Source organism: Pangasianodon hypophthalmus, chromosome 2, assembly GCF_027358585.1.
Source record: "Pangasianodon hypophthalmus isolate fPanHyp1 chromosome 2, fPanHyp1.pri, whole genome shotgun sequence".
Taxonomy (NCBI): domain Eukaryota; kingdom Metazoa; phylum Chordata; class Actinopteri; order Siluriformes; family Pangasiidae; genus Pangasianodon; species Pangasianodon hypophthalmus.
In genome coordinates this window covers 15,256,339-15,277,789 of record NC_069711.1, presented here as the reverse complement: position 1 = coordinate 15,277,789, position 21,451 = coordinate 15,256,339, and the positions used below count along the sequence as shown (strand labels likewise).

The window sequence follows — 21,451 nt, the reverse complement described above, 5'->3', positions numbered from 1 at the left end:
TCTCATTAATATATTTTCTCAAATCTCTCTGAACAGGCCTACATGCTTCAGTATTTTACTCAGTTCTAACTGCTTGATCTCTACTGAGCAATTTATATATCAGAAAACTCCAGATTGTGCTGCGTAACAGAACTGCAAACAGTGCTAAGTAATGGGTCTAGACAACAGCAGTGGGAATGGGAGTGATTGAGTGAATACAATTGTGTGTGTGCCTCTTTCAGAACATGAGACTTCTGAATGACAGATATCAGATGTGTGCGAATTGCTGCTGCCTTTTTTTGCTGTCTTGTTTATGCCAAGGAGTAACTGGTAGAAGTTCCAGACAGAGCTGTCCAATCTAGCTGAGAGACAGGCTCAAACTGGATGTATGAGTCAAAGAGCTCAAATTGACAGGCCAGTGCTGCTTCGTGTTTTATTGCTTAACTTTGCCAACACATTTTCACACCTGCTCCCTGCATCTCTCTGCCCTCAACCTTCATAGGCTCACATCTACCCTGCCACTCCCTTCTTTTTTGCTTTCTTGCTAAGTTTATAAAAATCATTAGGATATCTATATCTATCTATCCATATATACATATATATATATATATACATATACATATATATATATATATATATCTGTATAAATATATTAGTGATTATATTAGTAGTTATATATATATATATATATATATATATATATATATATATATATATATATATATATATATATATATAATATAACTCAATAGTGGGAACTGAAATTCATAAATACACAATATTCAATTTGAAGTTACAAATTGGGGAAAATAACACGAATATCTCTATGTTCATCTTTTTTGCAACAATCTAGGCAGCTAACTGTGACGAGGGATATATTTACCTTATCAAAACAGCAAACAGTGTAGTCATTGTTATAGATTTAACAAGCTAATATGTCTGTATGTTGACTGATCTAAAGCAAATACTATTCTATACAGTATGACTAATTTAAAAGTAAAGTAGTTATACTTTGTTTACTGTTGATTTGCCATGTTGATTTGACATCATGACCTGAACCCAGGTTCGAGGAGACCCTCCTGACTTTCCGAGAATGAATTCTGGGCTGAGGAGGTGTTTTCTTTGGTGCTTCCTATTCAGAGGTTGAAAATTCCAAGTTAGGAGCTTTAGTCAAATGCAGCAATAGTTCTGATTGCGATTGGTGTATGTGGTGACATAAAAACAGATCAACAAATGTGCATGTTTATATGGACAAATTGCACATAATATTTATTGCGTTTTGTAATGATCACTCCTAAATCTACATTCTGTCCAGTTCTGTGTTTATGTCAATCAGGAACCCGTAAACATCATTATAAAAACCACCAATTGATTTGACTTAACCTATACCACCACCATTTTAATTTATCCTCTGTAATCACTATTGATTCTCTATCCGTCCATCGAGAGTGGGTGTGAATCCATTTTTGACATGCTTTTCTTCAGACATTACCTTCCTCCATCTAGCCATAATCCCAGAGAGGCTGGAGTCATTATGTGCAGATGGTTGGAGGTGTGTAGGCTGAATAGGGCAGCTTTATGTCCCAGGCTCCCATCCGGTTTCTCCAGGACAGAAAAGCAGAGAGACGTATCTTCCATGCACGACTGCAGGAGAAGGCCTGGTCATATGTCAGTTTGACTGGCTTCCCACTGCTCACGTCAATCACTGCTCCTGCAGCAGAATGGAGCTTGCTGTGCTAAAACACCACTTCCAATCTTGTGAGTAAAAAAGTGCGTGTGCATTACGGCTGCCTGAGCTTGGTCCGGGGCTTGCAAATAAGGCAGGAGATGAAGAGAAAAAAGAGAGCTTTGCAAGCCTCTGCACCCTTTCAGAAACACGGACGGAGAGAAGGAAACATCGTCATCCTACTGGCACTTATTCTCCTTTATTTTACATTTTCTCCATCTTTCTAAACCATTCTCTTGCTTTCTTTTCATCTTTTTCCCTGATTCTAAAGCTTTACTTGCCTCTCCGGATCACTTCCTGTAGGAGACAGAGACAGAGGCTGGTGAGTTTCTTTGTATTAATTCTTTCCAAGTTGTGTAGTACAAAAGGTGGATCACTAAAGACGTACGAGAGAGAGAGAAAGAGAGAGAGAGAGAGAGAGAGAAGAATATTTGCCACTTCACAGGAATTTCTCAGGTATGGCATCATTCAGTGCTGCTTTCATATAACACTTTAGAGTTATATACAATGAATATAAAAAGTCTACACACCCCTGTTAAAATGGCAGGTTTTTGTACTGTAAAAAAAATGAAACTAAGGTAAATCAGGTCAGAACTTTTTCCACCCTCGATGTGAAATTACAACATATAAAAATTAAGTGTCAGAAACATTTTAGGGAAAAATAAAAAAGTTACAATAACCTGGTTGCATAAGTGTACACACCCTTTTATAATTGGGGATGTGGCTGTGTTCAGAATGAACCAATCAAATTCAGTCTCACGTTCAAAAGTAATTATCATACAGCTGTCATCAATGAAATTATTCTGATTAACCCCAAATAAAGTCCAGCTGTTTCTGTAGGATTTTCTTCACGTCTTCTTGATTTCATCTGACTGCTGAAGCCATGGTCCACAAAGAGCTTACAAAGCATGTACAGTATCTCACTTGTTGAAAGCTATCGAACAGGAGAGGGGTGCAAAATGATTTCCAAAACATTAGCTGTACCATGGAAAACCCTGAAGGCCATCATCAACAAGTGGAGAAAATGGAGCACCACAGTGACATTACCAAGAACAGGACATCCCTCCAAAATTTATAAAAGGACAAGACAAAATCTTACCAGCGAGGCTACCAAGAGACCTAGAACAATATTAAAGGAGCTGCAGGAATATCCTACAATTACTGATTACTCTCTGCATGTGACAACAATCTCTCGTATGCTTCACATGTCTGGGCTATGGGGTAGGGTGGCTAGAAGGAAGCCCTTTTACTACAAAAATATCCGAACCCAACTAAATTACCCCAAACCATGTGGCAAAACGTGTCATGGTCTGATGAGGCCAATTCCAAAAAGTATGTACGGTGCAAAAAATGCACATCACCAAAAGAACACCATGGTGCAGCACGGTGGTGGTAGCATCATGCTTTAGGGCTGATTTTCACTTTCTGCATGACAATAACCCAAAGCATACATCTAAATCAACAAAAGAATGGCTGAACCAAAAGAAGATCAATGTTTTTGAATGGCCTAGCATGAGCAGAGATATTGTCAAGTCAAGATGTGCCACACTGATCGTCTCTTGCCCAAAAAGACTGTGTGGTGTAATAAAATCAAAAGGTGCTTCAACAAAGTATTAGTTTAGATGTGTACACACTTATGTAACGAAGTTACTGTAAGTTTCTTTATTTTTCCTTTTTTCCATAAAAAAGTTTTTTTATCTTAGTTTCATTCTTTTACTTCACAAAAACCTGCCATTTTAACAGGGATATGACTTTTTAGATCCACAGTACAACATCACTTAGAGGAGTACAAGGCTGACACTGAACGTAATCCCACCACTCCCATCATCTCCAAAGCATAATTCACGGCACACTGGTCCCTCAGCACATTTATTTCTGTCATGGATCCTTTCACCATGAGTGGGTTAAGTTATGAATGCGCGCCCAAGGATACCTTTAACCATCGTCAATAGCAGCAATCCAACAATGGTCTACCGCTGTGGAAAAGCACATCTCTTTACTTTAATATTCTATTATAGTCAGTGAGGAGCCAGGAGGGACATGTGGATATCCTATTCGTCACAGGAACAAAAACTCCTCTTCCTGTGCCCAATGTGCAGGAATTCAATAGCATGCAGAATCAAAAGCTTCCCTTTGAGCACTGCACCAAAGGGTCTCAATGGTATTGAAAAGGTCTCCTCAACTGTGCCACATCATAACTGATAGAATATTAAATGTAGATATTCATTTATTGTAACAAGGACAGGGACAGAAAAGGCTTCAAAATTGTAATTGAAGTTGAGGTAAAACCAGGAAAGTTTAAAAACACAACAACAACAACAACAACAAAAATAGTCTGAGTGCAAATGTTATTTTTTCAAGATGCATGCAAGGTTTATATTAATAAGCTTGTTCTAATATGTTACTGTTTCTATAATAACACAGGGGCTTGTATCATGGATGTTCCACACAAATGAATTAAATTCTGTGAGGAGATGTTTATTTAGCATTTTTGGAAGTATGAGCACTCTGGCACATCAAGCTATTAATAAGACAATTTTTGTCTTATTAACTTGGAAAAACTTGATTCACTGATATTCCATAACATAAAGGTAACTATAAAAGGATAAAAGTATGGTGTGTCATTTTTAATATATAAATTGCTGTGGAATAAAAGGGAAAAAACTTCTGAATGTGCTATTATAGGAAAATAATCAACTTTAAGATGTAACGCCACCGTATCATTGATTGTTTTCCAAACATGTTCCAGCATGACAATGCCCCTGTGCACAAAGTGAGGTCCATAAAAACATGGTTTACACAGGGTGGAGTGGAAGAAGAACTCAAGTCGCCTGCACGGAGACCCGACCTCAACCCCACTGAACAACTTCGGGATGTGTTGGAAGGCTGACTCTGCCCCAGGACTCCTCACCCGACATCAGTGCCTGACCTCACTAATGCTCTTGTGGCTGAATGAGCACAAATCCCCACAGCCACCCTCCAAAGTCTGGTGGAAAGCCTTCCCAGAAGAGTGGAGGCTCTTACAAAAGCAAAGGGAGACTAAATCTATAACGAGATGTTCAACAAGCACAAATGGCTGTGATGGTCAGGTGTCCACAAACATTTGGCCATATAGTGTATGTTCTTTGTCAGTTTATTATTTGTTTTGGAGTTGTACCTCATTGATGAAGTTTTTCAGCTTAAAGTTATACTAACTTTAAGAGGTATAATGCCATATAATGTGATAAATGTTGTGTACTGCCACTGCCACTGTACTATAATAGCTTATAAACAGCATGTGTACAGTTTTTTCCCTTACACCAGATCAGAAACAGGCCACTTTGCTCTACCATCAACCACCAGCAATCCATTAAACCCCTACCATCAACACTTAGCACCCCACACCATGCCCATCTACACATGTGGCAATAATAACAGTAATAAAGTAGTAGCATTTATTTAACATGTGGCAGGCTCAATGGGCCTCATTTACCAATCTGTTAGTAAAGTTGTGTGTAAATGTTTGCATAAAATAACTGAACTAAAATTTTTCTGCATGATTTACAAAGGTTTCTCGTGTACTCATGTGCGTATGTTGATCACCTGTAAAGTGCGAGGACACAGCTCCTGACACCGCTCAACTGCATGTAGTGACACTCACAGAAATCAATAAAAGATCAAGTGCACAGACAGATGGGAGAATGAAATGAATGATCAGGGTAAAGTCTGAAAGGCAGAAGTGGAAGTTAATTTGACTCATTTCTATGCCATTAAAAAAATAGCAAAGGTGCTAGTGCTAATAGACCAGCCCATCCACTTTACATACGGTGCCATTGCTTTTGTCATAACTGAATGATTATTGTTACTTAATTTATGGGCTTGTGTTAGCTCACTTTCTTTATTTTTTCATATTCTTTAATTAATGCCAACGATATAAAACGACTGGTTTTCACATGTTCTCAACAGTATTCTTAGTCCCTGACCTAGTGAACTAGCATGAGGATATGCTTTTGATAGAGATTCCAAAGCACATCTATAAGTCACTCTGGATAAGGGCATCTGCTAAATGCTGTAAACGTAATAAAAATAAGCAGTTTAAACTCAACAGTGTATTCCATACATAAAAGTGCAGTAATCAGTGCAAAATGATATGATTTAAAGCCGATCAAATCGAGGTTTACATTAGAAAGTCTTGTTATGAGTAAATTTACACACACTCAGCAACATGAGTAGAATAGGAACGTTTTTCCAAATTTTCGGGATTTTCATGAATACCAAATTTCTTCAGTACATGCCTGTACAAATCATTTATGAATAAATCCACTCGTATTCAGCTTTATAAAGGAGGCCCAGTGTCCCCATTCATTCCTATTATATACAATACTGATGCAGTGAGCACAGACATCCATGCCTAGATGTGACGTGGACTGTGAAGCCCTTCTGTGAGCCCATGTTCTCTAGTAGAACTATCATTCACAGATTTAAAATAATCAGTTACAGAGCCTGATGTATCCGGTTAAAATGAGCCATTCTGGCAAAATGTTATTTCAATTACATGTGCCATCACTTCTTCTTGGTTTGGGAAAATCCCTCAAAGATTTACACTCAGTTTCTTGTGATTGAAGCCTGCAATGGCATAATAACTGATATTGTAAAAGCACTACTGTGTTCATGCTTACAAACACAAATAAGGTCTACTTTACTGAAAAAAAAGAGCTTATCCCTAAGATGTGTGTGACTGGTAGTATTCAGTGTAGCATTTCCAAACCCTTATTTCTTTTGAGAGTCATTGGGAGAAAAACATAAAGCTGGAAGGATCTGTAGATTTAATTGTAAAGCAGACGCACAGCTGAGAAAGAGTGAACTAACTGGATAAATGGAGAATAGAGGCTCTATGGGAGATGCTAATGTGATATTTGAAGGCAGATACGATATAATAGGAATGGACAGCACACTGGAGATGCTAGCACACTGAGTTAACCTTCAATAATAACCGAGAAATCAGACACTTGGAAAAATGCGTCACATTTGAGGGAGTCAAAAGTCAGGATTAACTGAAGCTGCTACTCTACAGTTTCTAATACAGCGCAGGGTTTTGTGATGCAAGATGTCTAAACTGTTTAAAAAGATTAATAAGGAATACAATGACAGTGAGAGTAGAAGAATAGACCTGGCATCAGGCACAGCAGCAGTGCTGGGATTTTACAACACTGTTATGTACTGAACTGCCACTTAATTAGACACGCGTAGTTTGTCAGTGCATTTTGTAGGTGTACAGTTAGAGCCTATAACTCATCTTTTCCAGTCACCGTGGTTGTTAATTGTCCTCAAGTCAGTTATCAGTGTCAGTTTCAGAATCACTGTTGGCTAGATACTTTACACTGGCAAAGTTTTCTAAATCTGGAGAGTAATAAGAGGAATAAAACTCTTCAGGAATTGCTGTCTGGAAAATAACGTGTTATTGGAAAATAAGCAAGGGTTGTCATGGTTTTCAGATTCTCACTAGACTGATTTTCCTACAACAGCAAACCCTGTTTTATTCTGTACATATACACTCGCAGAGCACTTTATTAACAACACTATACTAATAATGGGTAGGGCCTCTTTTGCTCTCAAAACAGCCTCAATTCTTCATGCCATGGATTCCACAAAATGTTGGAAACATTCCTTTTAAATTCTGGTCCATGTTGACATAATTCTATCATGCAGTTCCCAAAGATTTTTCAGGTGCACTTTCATGCTGTGAATCTCCCGTTCTAACACATCCCAAAGGTGTTTTATTGGATTCAGATCTGGTGACTGGGAAGGCCACTGAAGAACACTGAAGTCATTGTCATGTTCATGAAACCAGTTTGAGATGACTTTTACTTTGTGACCTAGAGCATTATCATGCTGGAAGTAGCCATTAGAAGACGGGTGAATTGTGGCCATGAAGGGATGCACATGGTCAGCAACTGTCCAGTTTTGGTGAGTCTGTGCCCACTGCAGCCTCAGCTTTCTGTTCTTGGCTGACAGAAGTGGAACCCTACGTGGTCTTCTGCTGTTGTAGCCCATCCGCCGCAAGGTTCGAAGTGTTGTGCATTCTGAGATGCTTTTCTGCTCACCACAATTGTACAGAGTGGTTATCTGAGTTACTGTAGCATTTCTGTCGGCTCGAACCAGTCTGGCCATTCTCCGTTGATCTCTCTCATCAATACTGGATGTTTTTTCCTTACTGCTCCATTCTGAGCAAAGTCTAGAGACGGTTTTGAGTGAAAATCCCAGGAGATCAGCAGTTATAGAAATACTATAACTTCAAACCAGCCTGTCGGGCACCAACAATCATGCCACAATTAAAATGACCGAGATCATTTTTTTTCCACATTCTGATGGTTGATGTGAACATTACCCAAAGCTGCTGGCCTGTATCCGCATGATTTTATGCACTGCACTGCTGCCACACTATTGACTGTTTAGATAATTGCATGAATGAGTAGGTGTACAGGTGTTCCTAATAAAGTGCTCGGAGAGTGTATAATTACACAAAAAAGTACCTATATTCAAACAGCAAAAAGGAGTTTTAGCAAATACTGAAATTGCCAGCTCTAACAAGCTCTGATCAGGCAGGCACACTAAAAGCACCACACAGCTCATTTAGCCCAAAGATGCTGCTTTGACTCTGCATGAGCTCCTATTAATCCTAGAATCCTGTGATTGCCATAACACAGATCAAATTTGCCACTGAGTGATCGAATTACATCTTGGCACGTTCACCCGTGTCTGTAATCAGCAACACTTTCCAGAAGAGTTTGCAATCAATTGGTCTCCATAATCAAGTCACTTTGTAGTTTGGTTGCTCACTTTCTGAAATTTCATCCAAGAATAACTTCATACATAAAAATGCACTTGTGTAATGACACACAGCCATACAGTCAAATTTACAATGTGCAATCATCATCATTGTATGTGTTTCACAATGAATGTAATCCATCCAAATATAGGTGACACGCCTATTTATAGTCATCAAATGAAACTTGGCCAGTAACTATTTTGTTCCTCTCTGACACACACACACACACACACACACACACACACACACAATGAGCGGCACTGCACTCAGTCTCTGTGTTTATAGAAGGATAACAAAAGCGGACGATGGAGCACAGAAGCGGGAACAGAAGCAGACCGAGAGAGGGAGTAAAACTTGTCTGTAAGTTAATCAACACCATTCATCTAGTCAGCGTGCTTACACTCTCCTACATTCCAGAGAAGTACAAAAAGCACACAAAAAAAGATATTCAATATTCTGTAACAACTTCATCAATCCCAAATTGAGAAAATTCTATATACAGGCAAAATATCACATTACTCTTCTTGCTCTTGCTCCAGTTGAATGATAGGACATTAAATACGTACCCCACAATCCCTGTAGCCATTACAGTGATTGGAGTTGGAGCTAGAGAAAGAAGACTGCTGTTGAAATAAGAGGTTTAATTAAAGCTTTAGAGGCCTATGATTTCTGCCTGTCCCCTTTCTCTGTCTCCAACTTTCTCTGCTGGACACCAGGCCTTAAGACAGACTCCCCATGGTGCACATTAGAGCTGAAAATGCCAGAGTGCTGATGCCAAGCACAGCCACGCCACTCTCCGAATGGGAATAAACGGCTTTACCAGTGCACATTTGGTAGAGACATCGGAAAGTGTCTCATATGGGCGGTTTAAAAATGATCTGCCCAAGGAAATTTCTGCGTGGTCACTGTTTTATTGTCTCTATCACTGCTCAGAAGCAAGCTAGTCAGATCTCCTGTACAGGAACTGGAAAATGCTAGACGTGTGGATATAATTACAGATACAAATAGGAGGCACACTTTTTTTTAGGAAGCTTGCCAGAAAGGTTCACAGGGCATCTGGTTGAGATGCAACAAAAAACTTGTGTGGGCATGCAGTGATCCTTAGCAGGACCTTACCGAGACCTTTAGAGGAGGTGCTCAAATTTAAAAAGAGGTCTGTGGATCAAGATTTTAGAAAACTAACTACAGCATAACCTGTCAACCAATAGCAATAAATATTCAAAAAGAATGTGTTAGGATTTGAAGATTACTCATTTTCTTCTTCAGACTATTTGCAGAACCAGACTCACTATATTGCTGGCTGACTACTACACAACTTCCTGATTTCCAGATGAAGTGTAATATTATAGGTCTAAATATAACATGGCAACAAGCAAACAGGTGAGAGACAACCTGACCACTATGAAAACTATGAAATCTCTCAATGTCATGGAGTAGCCATTTCCGGGGCTCTAATGGGTCTTTCATTAATGAAAGAGGGTTTGTGCAAACAAACCGTTCAGCTTATGGATGGCAAAAAGCATGGACACTGAGGGGGGAAAGGGGCAGGTGTTTGAGCTGCTTAACACCCCCTCTGCATGTGCATGATCCTCTGCATCTGCCTGGTCCAGCAGATATGGTTATTTGGATCATTAAACAAACACACATACAGATAGTGGCACTGTCAATAACAATACATCCGGTTGGTTTGTTACATAGAGACAAGTCAGAAAGTGTAGGTCTTTTTAACACAGGAACTGTTAGTTCATATTTGATCAAGATACAGTATGAAGAAATGATGGTGAAGTGGGAATATACTGTAGTTCAGGACATTAGTTGTGCTATGGTTGTACTTTGTGTCCACAGAAAACCCCTTTGACAAATGGACTTTGCTTTTTCTCATGGTAATCTCTGGTTGTTAACTACATGTACAAAAAAGGGAGTTCAGAATCTTTCAGAAGACAAAGGCTGGTCATGTGGCATTGTGGCAAATGTGGCATTTTTTTTTTTTTTTTTTTGGCTTTATCAGTATCTCCAGTAGAACCACGACACTTATACATATGGATTAATTTGTTAAAATAATGTATTTTGAGACCTAGAAATAATTGCTTTTTTCCCCATTTAGATAACATATATAATTATAGTTTAACATAATACTGCAGTTGTGAGCATTACAGGCTGAAAAACAGTACATCTGCTAATTCTTGCTTTACAATCATGATGTATGTAAAGCTAGCAAGACAATTTAGGCAACTGATAGCAAAATAAATTCTGCAAACAATGCTAAATTATTAACATTATGCTCTAAGTGCCATTTTGCCAGTTGAGCTATTATTTTTTGAGTTACAGTCGTCATCTTAGTTATTTGATTTATTTATTTTTATCTCCACCAGGTACAACAGCCCCACTTCCTGTTTTCTCTTCTGACTTCCTAATGGGTAAGTACTCTTCATTTAAGCAATAGCCAAATGGTACACATATCCAATTAAATAAAACTGTGTAAGTCACAGAAAGTTTTATTTTCCCCATCTGAGGTTTTAGAGAGCTCCTGAATTTTGACATTTCCCTGTACATGAGTGATCAGGTTTCGGAGCAGTGTCCGGATCTCTAGGTAGTAGGTACTTGCTTGCTTTAACTTGTACTAAAGCTACACCTCTAGCACAGATCACACTCTTCAGACTCAAAAACTGACTCATGAGGAGTCCTTAAAGTAGATAAAATGCACTTCCTACAGTGGAGAATGAGTAAGACTTCTCTCTCAATATCTCATGAGGAGCTTCAACTACAAGTGAACCTGTACACATGACAAGTTTACATCTGCCAAACCTGGAACACCACACACACACACACACACACCTGCTCAGAAACCACATTGACTCAACACCAATTAAACCACCTAATTTAGTCATAGCCAATTACTTGTGTTGAAAGTCTTTGAACTGTCACACAGCAGATCCATCAGCCTGGTAGATTAAGAGCTCAGCAGCAGCATGCTTGATGAAGAACTCAGTATGCACTCAGTCTTGCTGATCATGCAAACACCTTAAAGAAATCTGCACAGTGACAGGGAGAAAGATCATCTCAGTTCAGCCTTCTCTAATCTCCATTCAGATTCTCCCAGTGAGAACACAGTTAATTTCATTCTGAGAGATCCCTGGCCACTGATGGACCTAAAATTCCAACCCAAATCCCAGTGGTGGGTCCTACATCTGCTTCGCTAAGCAGTGCTTTCACTGTGCATGTCTCAGGAGGAGGCTATATTTAGCACATGCTCACCCACATTCTAACAGCACTATGCCCCTTCACGGCCATAGTGCACATCAATTAGGTTCCAGCCTCAGTTCTAAGATGTATCCTTTGTACCAAATCTAAATAAAGAAAGTCAATTAGTTGTGAACCACAGGTCAAAATAAGTGAGCCGCGGACCCAGGCAGGATTGGCTTTTTATAACCAAATCTCATTGTGGCTTTTTATAACTGGCGATGCCTTAGTGGCCCACTGCTCTAGCACAGCACATTTCAATAATTCATGCATATCTAATATTACATGTTCTAAACACAGTGACAATTCCTGACACAGCATGCTGCATTTCATTACTGTGCCTTCGGTCAATCACAGGGCCATGAACGCCGTGTAGCACATCAAAAAGAGCGAGGAAACATAAATATGAATGCAGGGTGATCGAGGACAATGCTAGCATTCAGAATCCAGATAGAAATCCTTCTTTTCATTCTTTTTTTATTATCTGGTTAACTGGTGCTGTATGATATTGTCTGTCTAGCCCAAATACTACTAGATAAATAAATGATGTCTTTGAAAAATTGAGGGCAAGTCATTCAAAATATGCAGTGTGTGATCTTGTGCCAGGCAATGCTTTCAAGCAACATGCAAACACACACACACACACACACACACACATGTTTGAAAGCATCATATTTGCTAAATGTGCATCATGTATGTGAGGTTTGTGTATGCTCTTAACCAAGCTTCAAGCACACTAAGACAAACAAAAAGGAGGATGAAAAAGAGAGAAAAACTGTAAGAATGCAAAAGAAATGGGCTTTCAGGTGGTAGCTACGTTATGAACTGTTGGTCTGTTTTGGTCCACTCTTGGTGTTTCTCTATATTATATGTGTAATTAATACCATTAAAACCATTAAAACCATTGTTTTGTTCATCGAGTGTTTTCTGGCAAATGCAAAATTAGACACTGCTTACCTTAAAGGCAGGGGCTATGATTTTAAGTCACTTTGGAATACTTGGTGAAATTCTTCTCACGTCAACCACTGAAACTAATATATCTCTCATTCACTCGCTTTCAGGGTAACCGCTGTATCCTGGTCAGGTGCCGATGGATCCGGAGCATATTTCGGGAATGCTAGGTGTGAAGTGGGAAAACACCCTGGATGAGAAGCCACACCATTGAAGGGAACCATGAACACACATTCATACCTACAGGCAATTTAGCATAGCCAATCCACCTATTGGCATGTTTTTGGACAGTGGAAGGAAACTGGAGAACCCATAGGAAACCCACACAGACACGGGGGGGAAACATGCACAGCTCAGGATCAATCCCTGGGACACTGTAGGTGTGAGACGGCAAAGCTACCTGCTTAACCATCACGCTGCACTCAAAATATCTGTACAGAGGCAACAGTTAAACAAACAAACAAATCAACAAAAATCTCTGATTTCTGTGGCACCCCGGAATCTGTAAAAAGGGGAAAAAACAAATGATGTGGACCACCAACATCCATCCAATCAGGGCAACTCTTCCTGTCTGTCACTCATGCTGTCTGTCAATACAGAAATCTCCCCAGGCGTTCCAGCCTAGGCAGCACATCCATGTGTTTTGGGGTGTGAATTTGAAGGGAACACTGAAAGGAGGAGCTGTATTTGAATTTTGAATTTTAAAATAGAGTTTAAAATGGACGTTTTCCTCAAAATATATCACTTCCCATCTCTGTATGCTTGGCCTAAGGATGGAAAGCCTTTTCACCAAGTGCATTTTAAGTGCGTGCTGACATGGAGGCATTGACAGGTCTCTAAAGTTACCTCAGAGGGTGGAATTCACAGTGATGTACACAAGTTAAAGAGTGTGTACCAGTGCTGGCTGTAGAAAAAAAAGGGTTCTTGATAAAAGAGCAGTAATAAGCAGTGACGGCTGGTCGTGATATTAAATGGAAGGCTAAATTATAATATCTATCAATAGCTCGACAATGAAACTGTTAGAGCCAAGCAATTCATTATATCACAAGCTCTCATCGATGGCATAATAAGTATTATTACACAGCACACACACACACACAACGCAGATAGGCAGCTGTTTCCACGCTAAAAAATCAACCTCTAAAAAAAAAAAAAAAAACTCTAAACTTATGGTCATCTGTCACTTGTCCTTTTGTGTGATAACACTTTGATTGGACAGTGTGTGCTTAGTCTATTTATCTTATCTTAGTCTTCTACATTTCTATTCTTCTACATTTAGTTCCTCCTCCAAAGACATTTTGGGGAAAAAAGAGAAAAAATTAAGTAATCCACCTTGCTTGTATTCCTTACATGTGCACTTATTATTTCACATGCACCTTCTTAATCACTGCTGATGATGTGTTACGGGTGTGTCAGCAAAACTGGCTAAAAATATCAGCCCAAAGAGCTCAAATCCAGGAAGCGTTTCACTCTGTGTAATCACCTGACATGTCTGGGCTAGAAAGAAATCAGTCCCAGCCTCACTTCTTCATACTATCCATGACCACTGGTGATACTGTTGCGCTTGGTTCCACAAAAGACCAACACACTGGCTAACAGCAAATAATCTGATGTGGATGCCAAGAACATGGTAGTTAATAAAACGTTTATATAGCAGGGAGTGTAAAGTGCTGAAGCAACAAGGAGTTACTATCCTGAAGAGTTGTAGTGCATAGTGAAGGCATCATGAGAAAACCAGCAGCTACTCTGATAAGATTCCTCTATTCTGTTTGCTTGGGGTGTGCTGTCTGTGTTTACCCTGCCTTCCATTGGCCTGTCAGCCAGTCACCGTAAATGCCAGAGAGACTAATAGAAGCAATGTGTGAAGGAGTGGGAGGAACAGGGTGAATGTGTGTGTGTGAGAGAGAGAGAGATGGAGTGGACTGGGCAGGACTTCCTGATTTCCTATCATAGAAGTAAAGATGTGGCTTGAATACTAATTGAACCAAACTCGACCTTAACATGATAGGATGCCAGGAAAGGTTCTGACTCTAGCTGTCATGTAACTGTCTCTCCTCCTCTTGCTCTCTCTCACCGTGTGGCAGTCTGACAGTGTGAGATGTGTACTCTCTCCATCAAACTGCTCCACCTGACTGTCCAAAGAAAAAAAAACAGATACACAATAAGGCGCCAAGAGAAACCAAACAAAAAATCAGTGGCAATAATGTGACTCTCATTCCGCACCACAGTTCTTTACTACATTACTTGATGTTCTTGATTATTCCTGCATAATCCTTTTTTATTCATTAGCAGTAAATATTAAAAAAACAAACAAAAAAAAAACCCATACATAACAGTTTCTCTCAGACTCATCATGTTCATTTTTGCAGCTATACACATACTGGCCAGTGCACAAAATTCCCCATGTTTAATTCAACAAATAAAATAACAAAGAGGACAGGCAGGTTGAATCTGATTTATTCATGAGTTGAAAAAAAGTGTAAGAGTATCTAAGAAACAGCACAGAAAAAGAAGGGCCATCTCATCTTCAGGGAGGTATTAAACAAAATGATGCTTTGCATGTTTGAAAAGCTTTCCAAAGCAGGAATAACAATCAATAATATTGAATTCTTTAAGTCAAGAACAACTTCATTCATTCATTCATCTTATGTAATCGCTTCATCCTGGTCAGGGTCTTGGTGGATCTCAGGAACAAGTGAGTGTGAGGAAGGAATACACCATGGATACGATGACAGTCCATTGCAGGGCACCACACACACACACACACACACACACACACACACACACACACACACACTCATTCACAAGTGTTTTAAAGACTATTACCAGAGTCTCCAGTGCAGAGCATGACACCATTTATATCTTTGACCTTATACTGCATACTTCCTTTCCTAACTTTATCGTTTCATTTCTGTCTTCCTTACCATTATCTTATTTCAGATAACCAACAATCCCCCCCTGACCTGCCATCTGTCCAGTTACACACCCCCGCAATCTGTAGTTCTGTCACACACACACACACACACACACACACACTCATGGACACACACACTCATGGACACACACACTCATGGGGTGACACACACACACTCATGGGGTGACACACACACACTCATGGGGTGACACACACAGACTCATGGGGTGACACACACACACTCATGGGGACACACACACACTCATGGGGACACACACTCATGGGGGCACACTAATGGACACACGCACACGACACCAGCACTTTGTCTCTTTGAGCAAGTCTGCTCCACGCTGTGCATGTGTGTGTGGGTTCTCACTTTTACTATTATTTATCATGTTCAGTCCACCCTCAGTCTGTCAGCAGGCCAGGTTTACTGGAGGGTTGTCTGGTTTTATGGAACAGCAAGAGGCAACAAAAAGAGGAGGAGGATAGATTGTTAGAAGCAGAAGCAGCAATTGTTGATGAAGGGATAGAAGGAGGAAGAACAACTGTGTCCGATCTGAGAGTACTCCAATGTTTAACCCACAGCCCTCGTTAAACCCTTCCACCTCCCTGTACCAGCTGACTGAATGCTAGCATCAAATAGACACACCCACTACTGCAGAGCAGCACAAGGGGAAAAATACTACTACTACTAATAATAATAATAATAATAAAGACAAATTAAAACAGTACAATTATTATTTTCTAACAATATAATAAAAAAATAATAAAATAATCATACAAAATTTAAAAACAAAAATTAAAAGTAAATTAAATTAAATAAAATTCAGGAAGCTGTTTTAGTGTATTAGACACTATGATTAAAGAAATGTTCCAGTGTATTTGCAACCAAATCTCTATCTACTACATTGTTGTCTATGTTTACTAGGGACAACATCTGATACACTTCCCTGATCGGAAAACTTGTTGTCTTAAAACTCATAATAGATTATGATAGATTTTCTAACACTGCATTCACACAAGTATGCGACTGTTCAATACTCATTTCATTTCCTGTGATTGCAGAGAAAGTGACAAGTGACGTGTGGCATCGGAATTAAGATTTTCTCAATTCTATGCAAACTGGATCTGACGCACCAAAGCAACAAATCCAGCCGACTGGCTCCAGTGGATTCCTAAGACAATCAGTCCTACTCTCGCAACATCAGTTCCTACCTGTGTTTAGTCCCCATTCAACCAAATGTAGAGCTTAAAAAAAAAAAGAAACATGATGGTGTATAAATTATGCGGTACACTGTATACATTATGGCTTTAAAAAGCTGAGACAGTGCCGACAAGTGACAATGCTAGCAGTGCTACACACCCACAAGAGACACGCTGCAAGTGGCATCAGTGATTTGTTGTCAGTGTGAACGCAGGATCAGGGCAGTCATTAAAATTCTATCAATAAATGCTTAAGCAAAACATATTTTTGGAGGTTAATTTCATGAAGTTTACTGAAGAACTACCTTTAGACTTCCTTTATAAACAGGTTTCAAGCAACAGATTTTCTAATCCTTTATCTGTACAGAGAGATGTGTTAAAATTCTACACATAGCAAGAGGCAAAGTAGAAATAAAACTGAAATTGAAAAACTCTGGAGTATTATTTTAAAAGGACAGTAGTGTGTTCTAAACGTGAAAGTAGTGTTTGTAGGAATAGGGATGCTTTACTGTAACTCCACAACAGTAGCCTTTACTCGCAAAGGCTGAGCTTTTGTCATAAATCTTTCTATAAAAACATCCCAGACTACACACTCTACTGCACACATACACACACATACAGATGTCTTTCCATTATTAATCTGCTGCACTGCACTGCATATGGGTACTACCTACACATACACACAAACAGTGCACATCCATAAGACCACAATCTGATCTTCCTCCTCTTCCTGCTGTGGCCATGTAACTATTGCACTGACCTCAGTGATCAATCCAACACAGAGGTAGGCCAAAAAAGCACCTGTGTGTGTCAAGGCAAGGCTAAAGGCTGGGAGAAAGCGTCAGGAGGAAAGAGCAGTAGGGACGGAGACGGAAAACACATTGCTTTCTACATTCTTACATCATGTGGACAGGCTGCTGTCTGGGGAACTGTTATGTAACTGGACAGAGGCCTGCTGCTGCTGCTGCTGGTGCTACTCTGTGGTTAGAGCTTCTACAAACAGCCTCTCATAAATAAGAGGATGAAATATTGATATTGACTGTCTTCAAATATCAATTAAATTAAGAATTCAGGTGAAGCGAAACAATAATGATGATTTCAGTTTAGACCTACACAGCATCTCAGTGTATTTCCCTCAGCTGACTAATACACAGAAAAGGCCAGTTTTAGAAAGAGGACATCCTCTGACTACGTATTTAGCTTTGATTATGCTCTGACTGTGTGTTTTCCACAGACAGATGGTGACGCCCACACACGGGAGTACAACACGCATACCAACTCTGCCAAGCCGGCCTCACCTTCACTGCGGGATATGACTGTTGCTGCTCGCAGAGACATATGGAGCTTCATGTGGAGTCATCACTGCACAGAATGCATGCAAGCATCACAGCAGAATCAGCTGTGTTTGTGCCAGTTCACAAGAGCCTGATCTGTATTTAGTGTTTATATAATAAATAATGTAACAACAGGTTATGTTCCTAATGAATGCATGTTTCTAATGAAGTGACAGTACACAGAACAGCTTTTCACTACTAGCTATATTTGAGGGAGATGCAGAGAGAAACTAACAGTGTTTGGTTTTCAGAACGACATCTCAGTAAAACCATTCCCACCTGTCACTCACTTTAACTTTAAAATGATAAACCATACATATACGAAAACAGTAAAATTAGTCACTTTTGCTAGCAACTGGGACCTCGCCAAACTAGAGAGGTCCAGATTTGACTGTAAACCAAAACAAATCTACGACATGATGCGGGCTTCTCTGATAAAATTAGCTGTATTGCTTTATGCTCAACTGATTTTTACAGTGTTGGCGTTGTTACAGATATCATACAACACTTTGATATCACAAATTAAATGTACAATCACTGGCTGCTATATGAGAAACACCTGTACACCTGCACATTCGTGCAATTTCCCGTCAGCCAATCATGTGGCAGCAGCACAATCCATAAAATGCTGCATTTAACGGTTCCTTTCTGACTCGGCACAGGGGCACCGCAGGCATTTTAACAGCCAATATCTAATCAAGCTTATGTCTATTTCACTACAGCAGAATTATGCCAGAGATACATCCGACGAGTCTTACCAGATCGCCACACATACACACACCGTCCACTTTAATAGGAACACCTGTACATTTACGCAGTTATGAGCAGGTGTACAGGTGTTCCTATTAAAGTGGACAGTGAGTGTATATGATAATTAAAATGAGGTTGAGAAAACAGCTTCTGCCTATAAAGTTAACATGACATACATGCCCTCATGCTAACCATAGCTATCATAAATTACTTCACGATCATAATCATAGCGAAGTAATACACAAAGTACATTTACCTAACTTCACAGGTACTACCTAATTCATTAGCAAGAACATTAGCTTAGAACTAAGCTTAACAGGCTAAAAAGAAGCTAAATAGTACTAAACAGTAGCCTAAACTATAAACTCACTCAGTCAGCAGCTTAGCTTGTCCTTTACATAAAGTCACTCATAAAATCAAAACACATATTACCAGAGCGTTCAACTGTGACAATCTATTCCTTATTCTTTTGATTTCGAGTTTCATAGATTTTTTGCATTCAAATGTTCCAGTGCACTCTCATTAAATCTCACTTCATGCTCTAAATTCAATTCAAGTCAGTGAGCTTAACCTGCAAAGTTAATGTATCCAAGATGGTGGTGTTGTTAGCATGTCTGACCAATGAAGCATCTGTCTTTTCATATACGGTATGCGGTAAACATTTAGCTAACACTCCCAGAAGGCCAGAGTGGAAACATACAGTCAGGTCCATAAGTATTTGGACAGTGACACAATTTTTGTAATTTTGCCTCTGTACACCACCACAATGGATTTGAAATGAGGCAGTCAAGTTGTGACTGAAGTGTAGACTTTCAGCTTTAATTCAGGGGGTTTAACGAAAATATTGCATTAACCATTTAGGAATTACAGTCATTTTTTACAGAGTCCCCTCATTTTTACAGGCTCAAAAGTAATTGCACAATTGATTGATTAAGCAGTCCAAATACTTATGGACCTGACTGTATGGTACAGGATATATATGAGAAAGCTGGTATGAACTGCCCTTATCAGCAATCACACCACTACCCCTCAAGCACACTTACCTTTCCATTCTAAATGTGCTGAGAACCTTTCTTTGCTCTCCCTCAGTGTTACACACACACACACACACACACACACGCACATTAAAAAAACTCTTACATGCCATGTACTGAGTACTGAGTGCTAGACGTAAAACATGTGTCAGCAGGGTTCTGGGAAAATAAGGCCCAAGGTAACACTCTCAAATTTCCTGTACTGTTCTCCTATTTATCTATTTATTGCGCAGCATCTACGTAATCAGAAATGTATACACTACCTGGGAAGAAAGGTGAAAAACAAGATCTTTATTTAGGTCATTGCTTACCCTGATGTAGCTGTGGAGCTCAGGGAAGACTCTGTATGCCCCACAGATGGGGGACAGCATGCACTGGTTAGGGAAAGAGCAAGTCACAGCACAGGAAACCTCTGGGAAGGAGATGACCCGAAATCCAAATTTCTCATACAGACGCTGCAACTCTTCATCGGGTTTTTCTTCGTCCTGGCTCAGAATACTTCCCACTGCATAGCGACAACAATCAGCTTCAGTCTGAAACAGACAGTGTGAGTGAGACAGTGAGAGAGTGAGCTGTACAAGTACAACCTTAGCTGCATTTATGCATTTATTACAAATGTTAGAGTGCCATTCAGAAATATCTTGCATATATATATATATATATATATATATATATATATATGTGTGTGTGTGTGTGTGTCTATTAATTTGGTTATATATAACTAACACTGCATGTCATGCTCATGTGCAAAACATTCATTTTAATTGCTTTTCACTAGTCTAACAAGAAAACAAAAAGTCCAATTCATTTTCCTTGCAACGGTCATACACCATGTTCAATCTACAACGAGAATGTGATGTTACTTAAGGACCTATACTTTATGTTTTGAGTTAATGTTAATTCTGTTGTGTTATACGATTTGCTGTAATATTTCCCAATTTGCTGTTGTGTTTTTGTTTTAGCTGAAATTTAGGTTTTTTCTGATTTGTTGTTGTGTTCTGGGTTCTGTTGTGTTTTCTGATTTGCTGTGGTGTTTCTGAATTTGCTGTGGAGTTTTTGTTTTAGCTGTCATGTCTGATTTGCTGTGGTGTTTCTGAATTTGCTGTGGAGTTTTTGTTTTAGCTGTCATGTCTGATTTGCTGTGGTGTTTCTAAATTTGCTGTGGAGTTTTTGTTTTAGCTGTCATGTCTGATTTGCTGTGGTGTTTCTGGCATTATTGTTGTGTTTTCTGATTCAGACAACTGTAGAAAGAACTACATAGGAATAGATAAATCTTATATTACCATACCTCTTACCATACCTTTTTCTAATTCCAATTTATGTGTGCCTCAAGTGCTTATTTTTTAATTATATTACAAAATTAAGTTGCTCGAAACACATGTGAAATTCACAAACAGACTCGTACAGCAATTTCTCAATAGTCACCGTGGCATGATATCATATTCACAAGCCCTACAGACAGCATTAACAGTTCTGAATATTCTAACCATGTTTTAATCCACTCTGCTG

The 21,451-nt window shown here is 39.3% G+C and overlaps 1 protein-coding gene across 1 annotated transcript in view; it reads right to left on the bottom strand.

Moving 5' to 3' along the window:
* tex264a (testis expressed 264, ER-phagy receptor a) overlaps nucleotides 1–21,451 on the bottom strand; it is a 75,340-nt gene that overhangs the window by 30,481 nt on the left and 23,408 nt on the right. The window contains exon 2 of the mRNA XM_026920001.3: nucleotides 20,254–20,475. Coding sequence (XP_026775802.2) covers nucleotides 20,254–20,475 — 222 coding nt within the window. The remainder of the gene's footprint in view (nucleotides 1–20,253; nucleotides 20,476–21,451) is intronic.